General features: G+C 29.9%; 1 protein-coding gene across 2 annotated transcripts; it reads right to left on the reverse strand.

Moving 5' to 3' along the window:
* Positions 1 to 11,259: 11,259 nt before the first annotated feature.
* Positions 11,260 to 18,818, reverse strand: LOC122536151. Of its 2 annotated transcripts, none has more exons than XM_043668285.1 (3): positions 17,116 to 18,818; positions 11,600 to 11,733; positions 11,260 to 11,539 (listed from the first exon to the last, which is right to left on the reverse strand). In XM_043668285.1, exons 1-3 carry the CDS (start codon positions 17,204 to 17,206, stop codon positions 11,486 to 11,488), a joined length of 279 nt encoding a protein of 92 aa, XP_043524220.1. In that variant the 5' UTR covers positions 17,207 to 18,818; the 3' UTR covers positions 11,260 to 11,485. The 2 variants fall into 2 exon arrangements, with proteins under 2 accessions (XP_043524220.1, XP_043524219.1); XM_043668284.1 differs by lacking the exon at positions 17,116 to 18,818 and adding an exon at positions 12,100 to 13,278.
* Positions 18,819 to 21,728: the final 2,910 nt, after the last annotated feature.

Raw genomic sequence — 21,728 nt, forward strand, 5'->3', positions numbered from 1 at the left:
CATTTCCACCCAATCGTCTTTCACAGTTGATCAGCCACGTTATCCTTTATTTTCTTTTTGGTATTTATCGCGTTTTCATCTTTTGTTCTATAATATCAGTTCAAACTACGAAATAACTTAAAATTGGACGGCTACAACAAAATTAGGATGTTAAAATACAGAAATTCTCTTTCAGATATGATTTATACTAAACATGATTTAAAAGTATGGAATTCCATTCGTTTTGTTCATGTAATTATATAGTTGATTTTATATAAGTTACATTTATTTGAGTCACTTGAAACATTGTGACACACAAATAAAATCGCACTACTGTCAACGTACAATGTATATAATAGACACACAATATAAATGAATGGATAATTATATTTCACTAAATGTTATTACAAAATACATAGTTTTTAAACATTTGGTTTAATATACAGAATAATTTTACAAAGTTTTCTATATTCCATGCGTTTTATGAGTAAAGTATTGCAAAGAAAAGAAAGATAACTGAAAGATATCACTGAATGTGATAACATGAGTTCGTATTAGAGATAAAAATTTATGGCTTCTTTTTATTTTTTAAGAAAATTCTATCCAAACTACTTCGTATAAAAAAATATTTGTTTTGTAGCATTTTTATTAAAAAAAATGATACACTTAAGAACATTTTTTGAATAGTGTCCTTAAGTAGGTATTTTTAATTCAATTTTAACAACAGTTCTATGGAAACAAATAATATTTAAACAAAAATCCATTTTTATATTTGAGTATTCGTCGAATAGAATTCAGTATTGTATTTGCCTCAAATATTGAGCACTTTTCTAATATTGACGAATAAATTATCTGTTTCTTCAATTGAAAAATTTTTACTTTTATATTTCTTTCGCAAGTTCTACTCTGTCCGAAATTTTTATTTTAAACATTTATTTATCTGTTTTACCGAGACTTGTAATACAAGAACATTTTTCGAAAAAGTTCTACAATCCATATTTCAAATAGAACCTATTTCAAAGTTCCTTAATTTTTTTGATGCTTAGTTAATATCTATATTCCAATCTATATTCATTGCTACAATGAATTTTGTGTGCTTCATTGAGACTTGATTTGATTTTTCTTTTCTGCTTTATTCTCACGTTTGCTAGACAGATAAGACTGTTTGAAAAAGTTGACGAATAATATAAGGTACTGAGGTACATCAGCGCAGAAAGTTTGAGAACGTTGCATTGAATTTGGGCAATATGTACGAGGTAATATGCTGAAATAATTATAATGTAGCGGCCTATAGTTCCTCAAGTAGGAGTCTTGAACATCGACTTGTACAAGCCACAAGTGGCTGTGCACCTAACGTTGAAGTCTAGCGATTTTTCGACGTTAAGCAAACAGAGTGCGGAACACCGCTAGGATGGGTGACCGAGCGAGTAATTATAACAAGCGTCTGGGGTAAGGGGTCGCTGCCATCAGCCCCACTGATAAGTCTAGGCAGCGACTCTGAGACGAAACGCGCATTACCTTTCACCTTCTTCCATCCTCGCACTAATTGTAAATAGAATATAAATATGTAAATACCATAGCTACTTCAATCTTTTCAATAAATATATCCCAAAACATTTGTATTATCTGCAGCATAGTCAGCATCATGGAGACTCATTTTAGTAGACGGAATCGCATTGCTTTCAAAGCATAATAAGAATACAGTGTATGAAAGCGTTTAAGCTAAATCAACTGTCGGATTCTATGATTTCTACAAACCGAGAGTCATGTATATAGAAAAATAGTTGCGTGATACTAGTGTAGAAATATCAGTGGTTGTGCTTTCGTAACACAATGAAAGCAGTGTCGTTGAATTCTATTAATTTCATCATGGTAAATAACCAAAAACTGCTTACAGGACTGTGTATAAAGATATCTGTGAAACATGTAATTACTTGTATTATAAACTAATTAATTTTTTTGAAATATTATAACATATATACTTTTATTTTAGTATGTAAACTAATACAAATCCATTTTCTGATATTGCTTGCTTTTAAGCAGAATATCTTCTTTCAAGCAAAAGAAATTCTTGTGTTTTTGATGGCGTTTGAGATTATTGTGAAAAATTGATTAATTTATTGTTTCGATATCTATCGATTATACGAATGTAACGTTATTAGAGTTATATCGTTTTTCTTAATATATAGGGTTTACATTCGCTGGTTGTGTAATTTCTGAATAAGAATTTATGACTAGCCTGCGAATGTTTGTGCAAATTTATATGTTCTTGAATGTGATTAAAAATATTGAAGTTAAATAAAGATTCATTTCATTGACCAAATGGTATAATGTGTAATATATTTTGGACATTAAATATATTTTTTATTTATTATTGTTTACAGTTCAAGTAATATATTACAGCTCTATAAGTGATCTTTTAAAGTCTTCTGTTATTTAAAATGTATGTTATTTAAAATTGTACGTATAAATATAATTTATATGTTTTGTAACACTCCGTATACACGAACACAATATTTATTATGTTACTTAATAAAGTAATGTGATAAATTTCAAAGAATGACAAGTTCATAGATATAGTTTGTAATAAATTTAGAGATAGTTTATAAATAAATTTGTGTAAATTTAAATAAATGTAAAACGATCAATAAATATTTCATGATTAATACTATAAAAAGATATTAGAAATTTAGTCTTCATTCGCATAATACTTTTAATCGTTTGAATATCAAATACAAAAGTAGATAATACTCAAGATTAATATAAGATCATTTCAAAAGAGTAAGATACAAAAGTGAAATTATCTAGGTACACAAACACTATAGTAATACCCATGATTGGTTAATGCGTGATACATGTCTGGTAATATTTTACTAAAACAAAAAATAGATAATAGTGTAAGCAATATACTCCATAAAGCAGGCAGGTCTCTCAGTTTGAACTGTGGTCTGTACAATAACGTTCTTCAAAACGAACATGACACAATAGTAGAAACATTTTGGAAAATGATCTTTCATCCACGCTTGATTCTCTGAGTAAACAAAATTCTTCTTAAAATTCAACACATAAGAGTAGTTAGCAATGTGTTTTGCAATACACACGATCCATAGGATGTAGTTGGTCTTATTCATATCGAAATTCTCTCGTAATAGATTAGAAAAAACCCACTGCTGCCTGTCTAATGGTAAGAAAGAAAAAATAATTACTGAATATTCTTTTCATTGTATTGTAGTACGAACATAAAAAATATTCAAAGTTGAGAATTTGTATTTAGTTTGAAAATTGTTTTTTAAGTGTCTCAAATTCTACAACGGAACTGTATATACACAATGTTTGAAATAATAAAAGAAAAAGAATAGATTGTATAATAAACTTCATAGAATTATCATTTATAACGACAAGAATATTGTAAGATTAATCTATACGTCGTGTATTAGTATATATTATAGGTTCCACAGTTTCTGAATATTTTTTGCATATTTTTTGCAAATATACTTTCACTATATGAATATTTTTACTATTACTATACTATATAAAAATTATGCAGATATTTGATATAACAAAAGTAAAATTATGGGCTGCATTATTATCAAAATTCACGGTCCTCATTTATAATAAAATGCCGTTGTTTTCTTCATTAATTGCTAAATTTATTATTATTAATTTATAAATCAAGAAAAAATATTCAGAGAAGGTATAATTATTCATTAATACCTATTACGTATTTCAGTGATGTTAATTATATATTAATTATACCAAGAATACATTCTTTGCATTTAACAGTAAAATGATTCTTAATATATTTTTCACAGTATTGTATTGTATTTATATAAATTTATGTTTTAATACTCTTTGAACAATGTTTATAATTTTCATATTCATTCTTGTTCATTATTATATGTACAGTGTTGTGATGCAGTGCTGTGATAATTACATATTCAAAGAATTTTTTGTGAATAAGAATGTATATAGAAATGTATATAATTATTTATCACAATCCTTAGAACCTCGCATACTTTAATTTATGTAAAATTCTTTTTCCTGATACTAAAAGTATCTATTTGTTAAACATTCTATTTATATATATTATATCTATTTGTTAAATCATCCAGTTGAACTGTAAATAAATATATGTTCAGGTGTTTGATTATTTTTGAAAAATGTTGAAGCAAAAATTTTCTTTGAAAATTATTTAGTAGTTAGTAAAACGACCTTTATTCTTAATTACAGCTTATCTTCGTGTTATACTTTCAATTATATTGTTTATTGTTTTTTGTGGAATGTCTTCCCATGCTATCTTTATTTTACGTAATGAAATTCAGCTTTTGACTGAATTTCCAGCTTTTCTTTGCTATATAGTTTTTTACCAACAGTTCCCAAACATTCTTGATAGGATTTAAGTATGGGCTCAATGATGGCCACTCCAGGACTTTAATTTTGTAACCATTGAGCCATTTTTTAGTGGACGCAGCAGCGTGTACAGGTGCACTGTCCTGTTGAAATATCACATCTTCGTTCCCTGTAATACTTTTATGAATAGCAAAAATATTCTTCGAACATTTCTTGATACATTTTATATTCATTCTAGTATTTATAAATGCTATTTATAACTTTATATCTGTTTTAATTTCGGCCTATATCATTACTGACCCACCTGCCATTGGTCGTCGAAATACACTGCTTTTTTTCTCGGCTCTTGTATCATGCGAATAGTATTGAAGACCATCAGGACCTTTTCCAGGACCTTTTTCTTTGTCACTAAAGATGTTGTCCATTTACCACCACAATGTCGCTCTCTCGCCTTCAAGTGATCTCAGTGCAAGGACTAGAATCACGGTTCAAATGGTGAACAAGATTCTGAGTGAGACTCAATCAGAATAAACACAGTTCAATGGAAGTGGTAATAGATAAAGAATTTTGGGAGGAATTTATAAATCCACTATGTACAGGTTTGATGATGTTTGCCATCTATTGTTCCACAGCACGTATTCAACAAAATTCCATTGTTTAAATTACTACGGCAACTACTCTTCATTCTTCTTCTTTTCTGGAAAACCATAAAAATAATTCAATACTTAAAATAAGAAATGAACTGGATACTTTTTCTTAATATGTATGTAAATCTTTTGTTTTAGAAAATACAAGATATTACGGAAAATACAGAAAATACAGAATCAGTTTTAGAAAACTGAAAGTAATGCACTACAGATAGTAATGCACAAAAAAGTGGAAAGAAAAAACACTGATATTATAAATTTGATAATTTCTATAATTACAAGGTTCATTTGTCTTTAGTTCTTTTAATAACTCGGAATTCGAAAATCTACTTCTCTGGATTAATTATCTTTTTGCTCATTTCCTTTTTTTTTATTTCTTATTTTTTGTAAGTAATAAACCTCCTATTATTAACAGTAATATTGGAGCTGGAAGACGATTTTGAAGCATGTATTTCAGTGTTGGAGTCACACGAAAATCCAAAGAATCGGTAGTGTAGAAGCAAACTGAATTTGATGCAGGTTTCGTGAAACCTAGAAGTCGCCGCATGTTTCCACGTGTGGGGGCCTTTAGGACTTTCTTTAGGACTTCCTGCCGGCATGAAAAAGCGAGCCATTGCCCTTGACTAAATAGATTTAAAAATAAGATAATAAATTTCTTCATGCGGACAAAATGTCTAAATCGTCCTTTTTCACGAAAATTTTTGCAAGACATTATATAACGTAATTTCGTATCGCAATTGCTTTGCAATGTGTCAGAAAATTACCCGAATAATAATAACAGGATATTATAATAACTTATTAAAGATAACTGAAGTTAATACCGAGTAACTTACAGATTTCGCAAGTAAACTATATGTTATGTTTACATTTGTTACTATACTATTGTATTGTAAAGATTGCTTGCGATGAAAGCGATTAAAAGGTGTAAGTATTGTTCTTCATAGGAAAAAATAATAACACAATTGATTGATAACACAAAAGGTGAATTCTGTCGCAAGTAATGTGTCAGTATACGAGAAAACCAGATATATTATTTTCTACAAATAGAATACCATTACTTCGAAAAATGTTGAACTAATTGTAAGAAATATCAACCATACGATAGTTGTATGCACTGCGCTAGTTCGTGCTATGTCAATCCAATCATGAAGAAACAATATTTCAGGAGTCTATAATACTTATAGCCTGTAGCAGCCCATAGTTCCTCAAGTACGAGTCTCGAACACCGACTTGTACAAGCCACAAGTGGCTGTGCACCTAGTGTCGAAATCCAGCAATCTTCGATGTTAAGCAGAGGAACACCACTCGGATGAATGAGACCGTCTAGCCTAGCGAGTAGTTATAACAAGCGTTTGGGGTAAGGAGTTGCTGCCATCGGCTCCACTGATGAATCTAGACAGCGACTCTGAGATGAAACGAACAACCTTTCCTTACCTTACCTCTTACCATTATCCAAATCCTTACATCCTTCCGTCATCCTCGCACCCACATTAACACTTCCTAACGCTCTTCAACATGTTCTTTTAAAATATATATATATATATATATATATATATATATATATATATATATATATAAAATGGAATTATGGTAAAGAATTGTTTTATTTAATAAATTTAATAATAACACTGCACTTTGCATATTTTGTAATACTCTTTCATATTATGTGTATTCTATGTATTCTTTACACTTTAAAATTTCCTATAAACGAAAGTTTACAGTCCAATCGCAATATAGATACCTAAATCAGCATTGTTATGACATGCAAGAGCTCTCATCACAGCTTTATCCTATTTGACTTCTACTGTATATGACTTTAATCTGTCTATAGGATCCACATAGTTGTTTATTCACTACTACGCTTTCACAATGAAAGAAAGAAAAGTACAGAAATTACTAGTTTCTATACGGTGAAATTGTGTTAATCATTATGATACACCTTTTCTAGACTCTAGTAACGTGTCTTTAGGAATCGTTGAGAAATAATTGAGATGGTTATGGAAATTTAATATCAATCTTATACTCATGCCTGTCTGTTTTATACGCTACCGTTCCTATTGCTGTACTTTACATATGAGAAGTTTCATTTTCACGCAACAAGTTGACCTATTCTCGTAAAAGACACGTTATAGATAATTATCTATTTACAATGAAGAGTCACTAACTAGAAGTTTCACATTTTAATATATAAACAGCTTTGAATAACAGAAACCAATGTTAATTTAAAATTAGAATAAATCCAGGTTTCTCTTATTTTTGTCAATACTCAAGCAATATTATTTTTTTCTGGAATTCAAATAAGATAATATAGTAAAATAATAGTAGAATGCAAATAGTAGAATTAAAATCAGATCAATATACGCAAAGGAGAAAATAACAATGCAAACTATTGTTGTGATACATGATTGTAAGCCTTAGAGATCGTCTAGTAACGAGAGATTGTAACGGCTATAATATTCCATATAAAGATAGAAAATCATTAACGGTAAGTGGAGCGCACCTGGATCGATGGCGATTGTCAGGTTAAGTGCGCGGCGTGCGCACCTGCCTAGATAAGTGCCTATTTTCGAGGTCTAGAAGCCCTAACAACCAGAAATGCGTCTGGGGTAGAAGACGCCAACATCAGTCCCATTGTGGCCTTTTTGCTTACTAATGGCAATAGGCGGATAAAATGGGGCGAACACAATGTTTCAGTTTTTTGAAAATCTTTATTACGCGATATATAACTACACTCTTTGTTTTCTTTCTGCATGCGAGGCATTCTCTGATACTCCATATAACGAACTGTTAAAACCGGAAGATCGGGATAGAATTCAGATCGCCACGATCGGTAAAGAAGAGTAGCGCTCGCATTTGTCGGTAAGGAAGGCTGGCGCTGTCGCCACACCGCTGATGTATCTGATGGCGATATACACGAAACACCAACCTCACCACTGCCCTACCTCACCGACATTCCACACTACAGACGAACGAATACGGACGAACACCACGCCACATGACGAATAGACCATGACATCATTGGTCCAGAAGACCATTAAAAAGCGAATCAAATAAATTGTAATTTCGCTTTTATTGGAGATAATTGTACCTCAATGTAAATTTAGACAATACTCAATAAACTAATTTGTAAATAATGCATTGGTTGTTGTCCGATCATCAAAATTAAGTAGCACTAGACACGGATAATATTTAACCCGGGATTACCCACCTGGGGGTCTAGCGCAGGTACATCCCGGCGACTAGACCCTCACGTGGGTAATCTCGGGTTAAATGGGTGCCGGTTAGGAAAAAGAAAGTCCGTGTACTGTTAGCATTATGTTTTTTATTTTTAAAAATTTTTGTTTAAACATTTTTTGAACTAATATTTATTTTAGGTTGTACTAAAAATGTGGGCTGTAGATTCGAATGACTCCCGTTAGTCATTTTACATTAAAAATAAATATTAGGACTGTAATTCAAACATCTAGAATATCTGAAACATTTAAAGTTAAATAAAACTGCATCGTATACATATTATATATGTAGTGGTTTACTCTAATTATAGCAACGTTATCGCCATCTAACTTTTGTGTTGTTTTCTTTCTGTATTTCTTATTGTCTTTCATTCTTTAGATTTTGTAAAATTATCTTTCTTTTTTAAACGGTTTCCGTAGTTAAAATACTATATTTAGAGTCATTTCACACCTTTCCTAACAACCTCGAAATTTTATTTTGATTGGTAAAGGGATCGTTCGAAACAATATCCAAAAATATTTTCGTGCGTTTAATATTTGTGATTCATAATGTATTGGAGTAAAAGAAAGCACACAGTAGCCTTAACTGATTAGGCAAATTTAGTATGTGTCAAGATACTCACAATTAGTCGCATAGTCTCGAAGATAGTTTGTTGATATAGTCTTGACATAAACCATAACTGTGCATCGAACAATTTGAGGGGCTTGAATGATTTTTATGTAAGTCGAGCCGTAGTCTTACCTGATAATAGACATTGACTGAGCCAGATTGAAGCGACAACGGTGGGACAGTCTTCCTGAAAGAAGTGGAGAACGCGTAAATATGAAGACATATATATATGACATAGTCTCCTAAGTAATAAAGACATGCAAGAGCAAATGAAGATTTAGAGTTTTTTAACGCGTTATAGTGAGACTTGCATTTCATAATTCTATTATGTATTTTACTTTCAATTATCTTGTACAAATGTGCATAACACATTCGAGATAGACTTCATCGACTTTTCTATCTCGATACATGAAAAAATAAATTTGATTTCTTACATATATTTGTGATTGATGTATTACAAGTTTTAGTACATATGTTATCATTTATTCATTGTCTTCGTCAGTTTCTCCATTGCGCTTTTAAATCTGAGAACTGTGGTTCGTCATGTTAAGGATAGGATTACTTTTGGAAAACTGATGTTTCATTATTTAATAATCAAGAATTTGTTAATCTGACCGAGTTAATATATCTCTATGTAAGTACATGTCTAAAGAATAGAAATTTTACTAAATATTTTTTAATCGATATTTCGTTCGAATTGAATATTAGTTAACGCTTAATTCGTTTCAAAATGATTCCAATATTTTTTGAATATTTATCTGAGTATGTCTTCTTTATGTAAGGCATTTTTATCCTTAACTTTCTTAAATTTTTGTTTACAATTTGTCTTTTTTAAAATAAAAATGTCTGTGGGATATTGGAAACAGGAATATATTATCATTTATAAATTAATATAGTCATAGTTGTGGCAAGCCACTTTCTCCGCTTCAGAAACGAGTTGTTGGATCGGACCGATCGATTTACAAGCTATACGTGAAAAATTATATAATTTCATTTAAGAAAATAAAGTTAACTCATATGTCCATCATGCGTATAGTTGCAAACAAACTAATTGCATTAGATTATTTCTCCTTCAAAAAAAAAAAATTTGGTAAAAAACATTTTGTCAAATATCGAATAATTCTGAAAATAATTGCATTTACTGGTTAAAGTTCCTTGCATATGTACCAAATGTGTTTCTAACGTCACTGGAAGATTACAAGTCAAAATACAAAATTGACATATAATTGCGAATAATTATTGAATAACTTGTAATTTTGAGCTAATAATAATATTTTAAGTATTACTCTGTCAGTCCTTCAGACTTTTATTTGAAACTTTCCAATATACGTGAGTGATTATAAGTTCTTTATTGCAACATAAATATTTGCAATTGTGTTTGATTCCAACCGATTCAAGTTTCGTTAAAAATACAATTTATACTTTTTGGCACCTAAAAACAACCATCACTTACCTGAAACAATCAGAATTATTATATTTCTATAATATACAATTAAATAAAAAAAATAAATACATAGATTAGCATACATCTATATAGTAAAATTATTCTGGAATCAAAATTTGTTATCAGATTAATATTTGAAATTTACAGCGATGAACTTATTTCTACTCGAAGAAAAAAAAAGAGCACATTTATCACTCAAATACCTAAAACTTATTTGCAATATACAAAGATAGAGTGTCTCTAAAAGATAGAAAATTAAAAAAGAAGTTTTGTACGAAGCCAAAAAAATAAACAACCGCAACTGCTGCTATGTTTTTAAAGTGTCCAAATGTTTAATAAGTAGATAGCAAGAATACCAACATATTTAAATTAAAAATTATATCTATAAAAAAATATTTCAAACAACGTAGACACAATTAATTGAGGACGTAGTTGATTAATATGATTTTCTATAACATAGTTACAAAATTTCTGTATAGTTAAAGCGATCATTCAACTAAAAATAGATGAATTAATTATTCATGGTCTTTAGACTCGATTTCAACTCGATTAACGCAGTGTTTAGATGAGCGATTGTGAACAATTATAAAATGGCCTTGATATTCTAAGCAAATTACTAGAAAATTTAGAATATCTGCAATCAAAAGCAACGACAAACAATATTTCTCCTATATAGTCTTTACTGCATTTGAAGGCAATATTTTAGGCTACAAGTGTTGTAACGACCTTTATAGCCCACGTGCATTGTTGAGCAATTGTCACGTGTCTAAAGTCGTGGACCAAACTTTTGAATTCAAACGCGGATTCTGAAATTATATCAGTGTCATAATATTGCTGGACAGAATGGATGTTGAGGAGATTATTATAATTACGAAATTACTTTCTAAAGAAGATGAAAAAGAATATTAAGCAAGATCTTTCATTACAAGAACTTTGCAATAAGTAAATATATAAATACAAGTATGTAGTAAATATATAATTCTCTAGAACCTGTGATTTTCGGTAAAGAGGCGCACTTAATTTAAAGATGACAACTTTAGTCATGCTTTTTACGTAATAAATGAACTCTAGGTATACTTTTATTCCGGTGCATTATTTCTAACACATTCCAAATTCGTGCGAAGTTAATATAAAGTATCTTATAGTAGCAATCATAACGTATATCAACTGTATATCATGTTTTCGTATGGTCCACTAATGTGCTATTTCTGTGTCGATGTCATTATTTCTGAGTGAAATACAATAGCATAAAGAAGGACCAACATAATTTGAATTGCTGAAAAAGTATATCTTTCTCATTTTACGTATTTTGAATTCTCATGAAAATATTTCTTACCGTGCTCAAATTTTCGAACGTAGGTACCCATATACCATAGAAATTTAATAACTGCTGAGTGATGGTTTCCTTGCATAATAAAAAGTAGCAATTTCTGTATTGATAATGATAAATTATACCATTCCACAGTATACCTGAGAAAACCATATTGAGATTAGTTAACGAAACGTAATATTTGATATAATTGGACATACTACAGCATATCTCAGAATTTTCTATTTGTAAACAATGCATCTTTGTTTAAAAATTTTCCAAGGCATTTATTTTCTTGGAAAGTATCCAAAGAACTAAATAGTATCAAAGTAACTTTCAATTTTCGTACTATTTATTTTCTTGAAAAGTAAATACATATTTTCAAGATTTATATGTGACTTCAAGCAACGAATAAACAATCATATATATAATGAATCTTATATAAAGAATAATAAAGGAACAAGCGATTAATTAGCGGTTAAAAAGTTATCAAATACCAATAATTAAAAATTATTTTGTGTACTTACGGAATATAGAAGTATTTTTGACTTTCATCGGAGATGCATTGTATTATATCTAATACTTTAACACTGAACATTATAATACTTGTAATAACAACGAAGTTCATAATAATGACAAAACTCTAGACAGAATATACCATAAACGTGATAATATACAGTTGGGAATGCGAATCTGACGATTTCTGAAATGAATTACAATTTTAAGTTTTTATTTTTTAAGTAAATATGTCAATAGACATGTACTTATTATATGTCAATATAGATGTACGACATCACTGAATTTTTTGTGGAAATATTTCTCTATAAGCATATTCCATTATTTTTCAGAGACTGCTCCACCTAAAATTCAAAGTTCAGTCTCGGTTTAGCCGTCGTACCATACGGACGTCCGATATAGTCGCTTACGAGTTCCAATCTATATTATTATAGTGTTAATGTTAGTGAAAACAAACGCTAATTTCGTACCTCAACGCAAAGGAATACCACAGGAATGAATACACCGACTAACTAACACCAACCTGCGGGGACCTCTGAGTACAGGAGTTCCAAATTTTCTAACCTAACGGAAACAAACAACTCCATTAAATCATACTCCCACGCAGCACAACTTGAGGTATCATCTATAAAAGACCAAGCTATCATCATCCACGCAATAGACGACACAAGCCTCCAAGACTATGCCCTTGTAATAGGGAAACTAATCGGACCTAAATCAATAAGGTACATCTCCAAAATCTCAAACAATCGAATTTGCGCATATCTTGATAAAAAAGAAACTGTGCTACACCTAACAAATCTGCATAAAACAATAACGGTCAACAACAACATGCTAAACTTAAGACCAATGTTAACTCCGGCCCAAAGAGTAATTCTATCAAACGTTGCCCCGGTCATACCCAACAAGAATTTGAAAAAAATTTTCAGAAGAAACAACGTCAAGCTATGCTCCAGAATAACAATCTTGAAAGCAAGATTTCAGGAGTTTATAATACTTGTAACCAACGTAGTCCATTCTATTCAACGGTCGGGAAAAGACTTGGGCGCGACCGTGGCTTTACACGTTTCGCAGAAAATTAAAGAGAGGGACAAAAATATTGACACTATCGCGTGACACAAGTTGTAAATTACGCATGAGGGGAAATGACAATCCTTCGATGCGCGCAAATAATAAATATGTTTCCAAGAAGAAACGTTACTTTCTTTCTCTTCCTGTTTTCCTGCAATTTTCGCACAATTACGCTGAGTTTTAAGAAAAAAATTGTCTCCATAGCATAGGGGAAAGTGTCAATCAAACCCAGGTGTTTTCTCGCATTTCCAAGCTTTACAGCAACGTACGTGCAGCATGAAAATTACAAGTTACGAAAAGAAGAGTCAGTTCTTTTGTGTCGTTTGAGAAGTGAAATCGGAATTATTGCTCTGTTATGCATTTTATTTTTTTCGTTTTGTAAAGTATTAAAGACCTTCTCCTCGAGCTGTGCAATATTTGTGTTAGACATAATAAACATCGCAAAGTTTTTTATAAATCCTGTAAACTGTAACATTTTTATGAAAATTTTTTACAGGAAGTGCTATTTTTTTTTACTATGATAGAATATTTTTGTTTTGTTTTAACTGTTACAAGCATATGAAGTTAATAACATAATTGAGTATACTTTTTCAATGAATAATCATACGTAGATGATAATAAATAGTGCGAAATCAATATTTCCGACCATGATGCAAACGCAAAATTTACATATTGTGGTTCCCATTAATATTGAAATTGTCATAATTTTTTGAAAATACTCGTTAAATACTCGTGAATATACTCGTTAAATATATACATTATTCATTTTATTTTAAAATGTGATTTTAGATTATGTAACAAATTGCAAAGTGAAAGGTACTTTTTTTCTCGACTGTGCTATAAATTATCATAGTACGTGAAAATATTAAAAACTTTTCTTCATGATTAAATATACAACAACCCTTTAAAACTTACTGTTCTTCTTTTCCAATTTATGTAACTTTGAATATCAGACGGAAATGTTACGATTTTTAAAATTTTCGTTATATTACTCCGATATTCATATTAGTGAAGTAGCAATGAAAGATCAAACGTCAAGTTTTCTGAGTTTATTATAAGAGGGACGCATCCATCTTCAAATTCATTGGAAATTCAATTGTAAACGAAATTTTTCTATGCTTCTACGTACTGTGATAATTTATAGCATTTTTAAGAAGAAAAATATCTTCATTTGTTCACCCGTTACGTGAAAAATATTTTACGATAAAATGAAAGACGTATTTTGAAAATAGAAGCTTGAAGTTCTAAAATTAGCCCAGATTACTATTATATGAATGTTTTCTTTATAAAATTATAAGTTCATATAGTTAAATATTCGATCATTAATGATTTTTATGATTTTCTGCTACTTCTGAGTTTAAGATTTTTGCATATTTGTTTTTGTTTTGCAATCGTTTATTGTTAGAAGAACTTCTCATTTTTTAAGATTATTAGAGAATTTGAAATTTGCTCTGCTATTGAATAACAATGAACACAATATCATAGATCTCGAGATTTCATGATATGTTAGTCTCCAAAATAGTTTTCGAGCTTTCGAGAAAGTTCAGCAATGATATCTTTAACTCAAACGAATCATTCAAAATTCCTTTGCTCATCGACAAAATTCGGGAATAAATCTATACTTGAATCAAATCTTCACCGGTTTCGATGATGTTTATGTGTGTTAAAAAATTTTCTTGGGAGGAGAATGTTGTTCAAATTGTCCCTTGTCAGAGGGACAGAAAGTTGTTCAAAAAAAAGAGACCAAACTTTGATAACGTATTTTATTGTTACTAAGAAGAGAAAAAGTCATATAAGATGAAACTATAAGTTTGGAAACTTTTCCATTGCAAGATTCAAGTATCTTTTGACCACGATGAATCCTATAGGAATATATAATTTATTTAAAGAAATTGCTAAAGATACATGCTTCTCATCGACTATTCAAAACGTTCAAGAATTACTAGTGTATTCCAAGTTTGGAATATGTAAGAAAATAATTCGATTTTGACTATTTTCAGACTATTAGTATTGTCATAAGCAAAAGTTTTAAACAACTCCCATAAATAGAAGTCCAAATTGCTCAAAAAAGAAAAATTTATATTTATATGATATTATTTCTTAGTTAGTGACATTAGAATAAGGTATGAAAATTCGGTAACCTGTTTTATGGACAACAAAAATTCTATCTCAATAAAATTCTATTCCTATAAAATTGTCATTTATAACATGTATTATAATAATATTAACATGTATATAATAATATTATTTATTCAAATGATAATTATATGATAAATGTAATATGTTTTCTAGGACGTATATATACGTAAATACAGGATGGGCTAAACTAAAAGAAAAAACAAATTTAGCATATTTTGAAAATTCACCGAAAATTTCTCACAGGAGATCCATCGTCGCCCTGTCAGCTTGCGCAGTAGTCCAACCATACTTCCTGACTATCTTCAACCGCTGGGCGTAAAAAATTTTCAAGCATTGTCCTATACAGGGCCCCGTTGATTCTTTCTAGTTGACCTCCCTCATTTTCAAAAAAATAGGGGCCGATAACTCACCACTTCAACCATAAGATCACAACAAATAGTGCATTTTTGGGAATGCAGTTAATGCTGATGTAATCCCCTGGGATTCTCATTATCCCAAAATCTGCAGTTTTGTTTGTTGATGTACCTGTTTAATAATTGATCTTTCACTGGAATAGAAAAACTCAATAAGTTTTACTCGTTGCTGGAAATTATACGTAATTATTTTAATCTCAAAGGGATGCTCTATAATCTACAAAAAAAGAAAATAAAAAAGGTTAACAGTGAACAAGTTATGACTTTTTCAAACCCTTCAGTTTTTCAGTGGCCATCTGGTAAAGTAAAGAATAAGTAACAAAAGTAATACATAGAATATAGAATAAATCTGATATAATGAAAAATATAAACAATTAGTAAGTAATTAATTTTTTGCAATTTTTATTCAAATGGATACATTGCCTAACAGTTGTCGATCAATTTATGAATGAAATTATTTATAAGTCATTAAAGAGTCTTCATCGTGCATATAAGTATAATTCTGAAATATCACGCATATAACTGCGATTTTAATGATTAAGAAACTCGAAAAATATATATGTATATGTATTCAGAATTACGTATTGTAGAAAAAAATGTTAAGAGAGATCTCGATATCTAATGATGCACATAATATAAATATATGTAAAATAATTAAAGTATAATGTTTTTTATAATTTCCGTATAAAATAGCTTTCTGTCACATTTATTAATTAATTGAATAATTCTCTAAGGTATGAATCTGTAATCTATTTATTAGAAACAATATTCTCTGATGTGACTAAATTCGATACTTTTCGCTGTGACGGAAAAAACTCGTGTGAAGAAGGACTAATACTGAATTGAATTTTGAAATTCTTACGTTAACGGAAATTAAAATGATGAACATAGATTTCAGGATATAGAGGATACAAAATTATGTATGAATCGATGGAATAACGAATACTTGTTATGACAAATGATGAATCATACGTTAATTAGAACAATTTCTCAGAATACTGCAAAAAGCATATGAAGTAAATGTTGAACTGTAGATGTGTAACAAACGAAATAAGGTTATACAAGGTAAGGTTTAATTAAATTAAAAGCAATAATTTCTATCAATATTTCTTTAATTATAATTTTTGTTTTGTTTCATTTTTTACACAACATCATTGAATATATATAGGATAAGAGTCACTAAAGTAGTCAAATATTAGAAATATGTAAATCTTTCTTGATCCACTGTAAAAGAAAGAAATGAAAATAGTTTTATTTTGAAACTGTTTCTGCTTTAATATATCGGGTACAAATTATTATAGAACTGATATATATATATTGAAATAGTTTCACAATATGGGTCAAATTTCAAAAAAATACTGCAACATCAAATACGAATAATTAAAAGTTATTTTGTGTGCTTACGGAATATAAAAGAATTTCTGATTTTCGTTGAATACACATTAATAATGAATACTAACTGTACTATACTGCTTAAAAAGAGAAAAATATCCATAATCGTGACACAATTAACTCCACCAGATATTGCCCTGGAGATCTAGAGAGAATATACAGTAAATACAAAATTGTGTAAGAAAATACAAAATTGGGGATGAAAAGCAGACGATTCCTAGAATGGAAAAAGATTTTAAGTTTTCAATCTTACAATACTTTATATCAATTCCAATATGCTACAATGTCATTAAATTTTTTTGAAAAAGATATTATGAGATAAAGCTATTATGAGATATGTTCCATTATTCTGTTCTAATCTATTTGAATCTAAAATTCAAAGATTTGTTATTATTTCGTCAATCATTTCATCAAGAACCATTACAACTTTATCTCTTAATTATTGTCTCAAATTAACCATTGTTTAAAATCTAGAATCAAACACTTTGTTCTTTGAATACCTACGTAGTCATCATGGTAAGCCATCCGGAGCCTTAAATTCTGCGTTGAGACAATTGACAGTCGGGGATAAAGATGGTCAAATTTCTATATCTCATTTTGCATGCTAAGTTTTCCACTCGAAACATACTATTTACTTTAAATATGACTATTGCGTAATATATTAATGCTAATATAAAGTTATGTAGATGAATTAGAAGTTGTGTTTCAGATACTTAATTTATCTTTAAGAAAAGAATGAATTAACATATAAGCATGTGCAATGTAATCTACTCGTATGTAATGCTTCGAGAGTAATATTTAATTCAATAAGTCAATACACACTTGCACATATGTATATGACTTGCGAAAATTATTGTGGAAAACTTCATTATTAAGTTTCTAATGAATTTATTCCTCTGAGCGTAACGATACTTTGCTCGCAGATGGCCATATCGAACGAACTTTTGTTCACTGCATTTTTTACTGATAACTAGAAAACATAAAAAAATTTCATAATATCATAATATCAAGAGTTAGCATAAATGAATCTTCCAATACCTGTGGCATAGTGATTTATTGTTTCTTTGATCGCATTGATGGAAATGATTTCCAGACTACTTCAGGATAATATTGCTTAGAATGTTGAATGAAAAACATTGTCGAAATTTTCCAATAATGTTTAATATCTTGCGCTAATGTTCTGGTATGTATACCTATACCTACAATATTTATGGTTACTTTGAATGATGAAATATGTATATTTTTCCCAACGTCAACAGTCTTTGAATATTGTACTGATACACATTTTTAAATATTCTTTTCATTCATATATTCTATTAAAATTAATGTTCTTTTTCTTTTTTTTGATACGAAGTGACATATATCTGAAAAACGTTTGTGTCTGCTATGCTTACCAGAGGAATGAACGTTTTTGAATTGATTTGAGTACTATTGCACTAAATTAATTTAATAACAATAACAAGAGCAACAGTTACAACGAATTGAAGAAACTTTTAACGGTGATCAATAATTTTCTTCATCAGAAAAACTTAATCTAATTTTCTGTCGAAATGTAGCATGTGCGTTATTTCGTTTATCTCCCTAATATATTGGAATATCTGCATATATACATTATATCTCTAGTTATTTATATGTTTCTCATTCATTTCGTTCAAAGAATTAATGAACTTCATGCAACAATAGAATAAGATAAAAGGAAAAATATATATTGTGCAATTTATTATTTTACAGTAGGTGCAATTACTTGCATAATTAATTGACATTCTAAAACGAATTAGGAACAAATAACGAATCTAATTGCACGTGTTAGTAAGAATCGATTTCAAATCAGTAGTAGATTGTTAATTACTATAATGATAAAATGCAATGAAGGAGAAAATTGTACAGAAGGTGCTAGCTTTTACACAGTGAAAATGCGTTAATTTATCAATCAAATATACAATTCAGAGGAAAAGTATAATATCATCAATTTTTTTACAGATAATCGTCTGATGAGTAGTCGTTTCTGCTGGTATGGTTTATATATAATCACGGTAAAAAACAAATTTCTTCCTTCCTATAGTAAAAACGACGTGTATATTTACCATATTGAAATATATACCACAATGAGCCAGTAACCAGAGATTGTAGGAGATTTTGTTCCTTATGGTTTTTAATACTGACAATGAGTAAGATGGACAAAATTAACGTTAATTGTTTCAGTTAACTTTTTCAAATAATAAATTTTTTTTATTCGCTCGTTACAGAGATTATTTGTTAAAAACTGTTAAATATGTTGGAGATTGTTGGAAGAACAATTCGATAAGCGTTACTTAAGAAATTATTTTATATCTTTGCACATAGCGTTTCTTTTTATTCATCACAGCTTAGACGCACACACCGTACTACTGCTCGTTCTTCTTTTGTTTTCCCTAACTATCAATACACAACATTCAGACGACACACATACCAACCTTGGTTGCTACGCTCGTCGTCATTTATAATGTATCAATCTAAGAAAATATTCGTTGGAAATATTCATTCAAGTTCCCAATTTCAACATTTAAAAAATTATTAAGTTTTAGGGATATATAGATTTGTAGTATTATGTTTATTTTTGGTACCTAAGTTCATTCTATGTGGTTAAATTTAACTTTCGTTTATTATCATTAAGAATCAGTTCTAATTTGTTCAAAACATTGCTGTTTACAATTAGTATCACTCGTAATTATCAATTAAATTTAGTATTCTTATATTGAATAATATCCGTATCAAGTCTAACGCTATCAATCCGGCTCGAAGAACCAAATATTAAGTCTAACTCGAACAAACCGTCTCGCGCTAAACTTGAATATCGCACTCGTGGGCCATCGCGATAAACCCTCTACGCCCGAAGGACCACCCATGGTAATGTGGGACCGTATTACTGAAATCGACGTGTATTCAAGAACCTCAAGGTTTTTCATTCTGCTCGAGACAAGTTTCTTTCCGAATGTGCTCCCAATGAGCGTCTTTACCAATCTCTCCTGATGAAAGTCTGTGTCTATTCCGTTTTTTCTTTCGATGAGCATTCTTTCGAATCCTTTTTGTATCTACTCCCAAGTATTCTCCGATGAAGACATGGGTATTTCCCCCTCCAGGAAAACTGTCTGGGGAGAGAATACGGAGAATCGTATGCTGCGGAAGGAAGTTTTGGTGGAAATTGAAACTTTCACTTTCCCCGGAGTCATATGAATCCCGTTCATCATAAGGACTGAGCGTAATTTACTAGGGCCGTTCGTTTGTAACAGTACTGTTGGGATGCAGACCTAGTGCCTGCACCCACTATTTTAAAAAATATAAAATTTGTAGTTACAGCTTAAATTACGTCCGTACCACAAATTACGGTCGTTGCTGACCTTAACAATCCGTCTAAAATGTCTCCTTTGAATTTTCCGATTTTACATTCCAAACATTATGTCTTAAGAACGAATTATATAGAGGCAAATAATATCTGTTTGGAACATGAACCTTTGATGGAAAATCGTTATATTGGACAATTATTTACATAATAAAGTGCAATTATACTTGTATTCGTTTGCGAAATTTGCATGATATTAAAAATATCTCAATGTTTTAACCTATTCATTCCGCATTAAATGTAAAATAATTTATTTATTTAATTGGTGAATTAATTCTAGTCCTTTCTCTTTGGATAACTCATCTAATCCATGAGCATTGATCGTCGTTAATGTACTGCGTTATACATTTACTTCACAGTAGAAAGCAGGTCCTAGCAGCGTGACGCAGCTATATGACTTCTTGGTTATGAATTTCTATGCTTCAAGAAAAGATTCAAAATGTTTCTCAGAAATAATAATTAATCGTAAATTCGAGTAATCCAATAAAAAAAATCTGATGTAATGTAATATTTATGTTTTTGTATATTTTTCTATTTTTTTTATTATACAAACGATATTTTACTTTATTATACTTTATTATGAATATGTACTATTATCTGTCAAATAATATTTGGTTTTCTTTGGAATTTCGATTCTTGTTGCTCTTGCGACCATGAACGAAATATTTCGCCATAATTTTATATATACGATGAGATAACACTCTTTTATAATACTCCACTTCTACAATATTACTGACGAGTTATCTCGCTTCATAATTTCGCTTTTGTGTTGACACCGATGATGTGAGTTATCTCATGTTTTATTTTACAGAAGGTACAAAATATTGTTATTATCATTCGTATTGTCAATAGACTGTAAGCTATCCTCTCCATTGAGAGGTGAAAACATTATTGTGATGCGAAATATTTCATCAGTAGGACGGTAAGAGTGAAATTGTAATGCAATCAACTTGGAATAGAAGCGTTGATATGAAGTAAGGTATCTCGTAATGGTATTGCACAACAGACGTGGAGATATCTCGTCCATGGTAGTGAAGGTTAGAAAAGTTCCAACGTTTTATAAGTATATATTAACATACATCTTTTTAAATTTGTTATTTTAATACACTGGAATGCAAAATTAAGCCTCGCACAATTAATTCAAGGCCATTTACGGAGAAAATATATTATTATTATCATCACGTAACATTATGTACTATCACGTTCTCTTTGATAGCACGTGATATCATGAATATTATTTTTGTAT

Source organism: Frieseomelitta varia, unplaced genomic scaffold (genome assembly GCF_011392965.1).
Source record: "Frieseomelitta varia isolate USP_RPSP 00005682 unplaced genomic scaffold, Fvar_1.2 scaffold_804, whole genome shotgun sequence".
NCBI lineage: Eukaryota > Metazoa > Arthropoda > Insecta > Hymenoptera > Apidae > Frieseomelitta > Frieseomelitta varia.

What these genes read in the sequence shown, in the direction of transcription:
- LOC122536151 (XM_043668284.1), bottom strand. Translation starts at nt 12,200, where the DNA reads ATGAACTTCGTTGTTATTACAAGTATTATAATGTTCAGTGTTAAAGTA. An exon ending in CAAAAATACTTCTATATTCC is followed by an intron (nt 11,734 to 12,099) that starts GTAAGTACACAA and finishes TGGTTTTCTCAG; the next exon opens with GTATACTGTGGAATGGTATA. An exon ending in CGTTCGAAAATTTGAGCACG is followed by an intron (nt 11,540 to 11,599) that starts GTAAGAAATATT and finishes ATACTTTTTCAG; the next exon opens with CAATTCAAATTATGTTGGTC.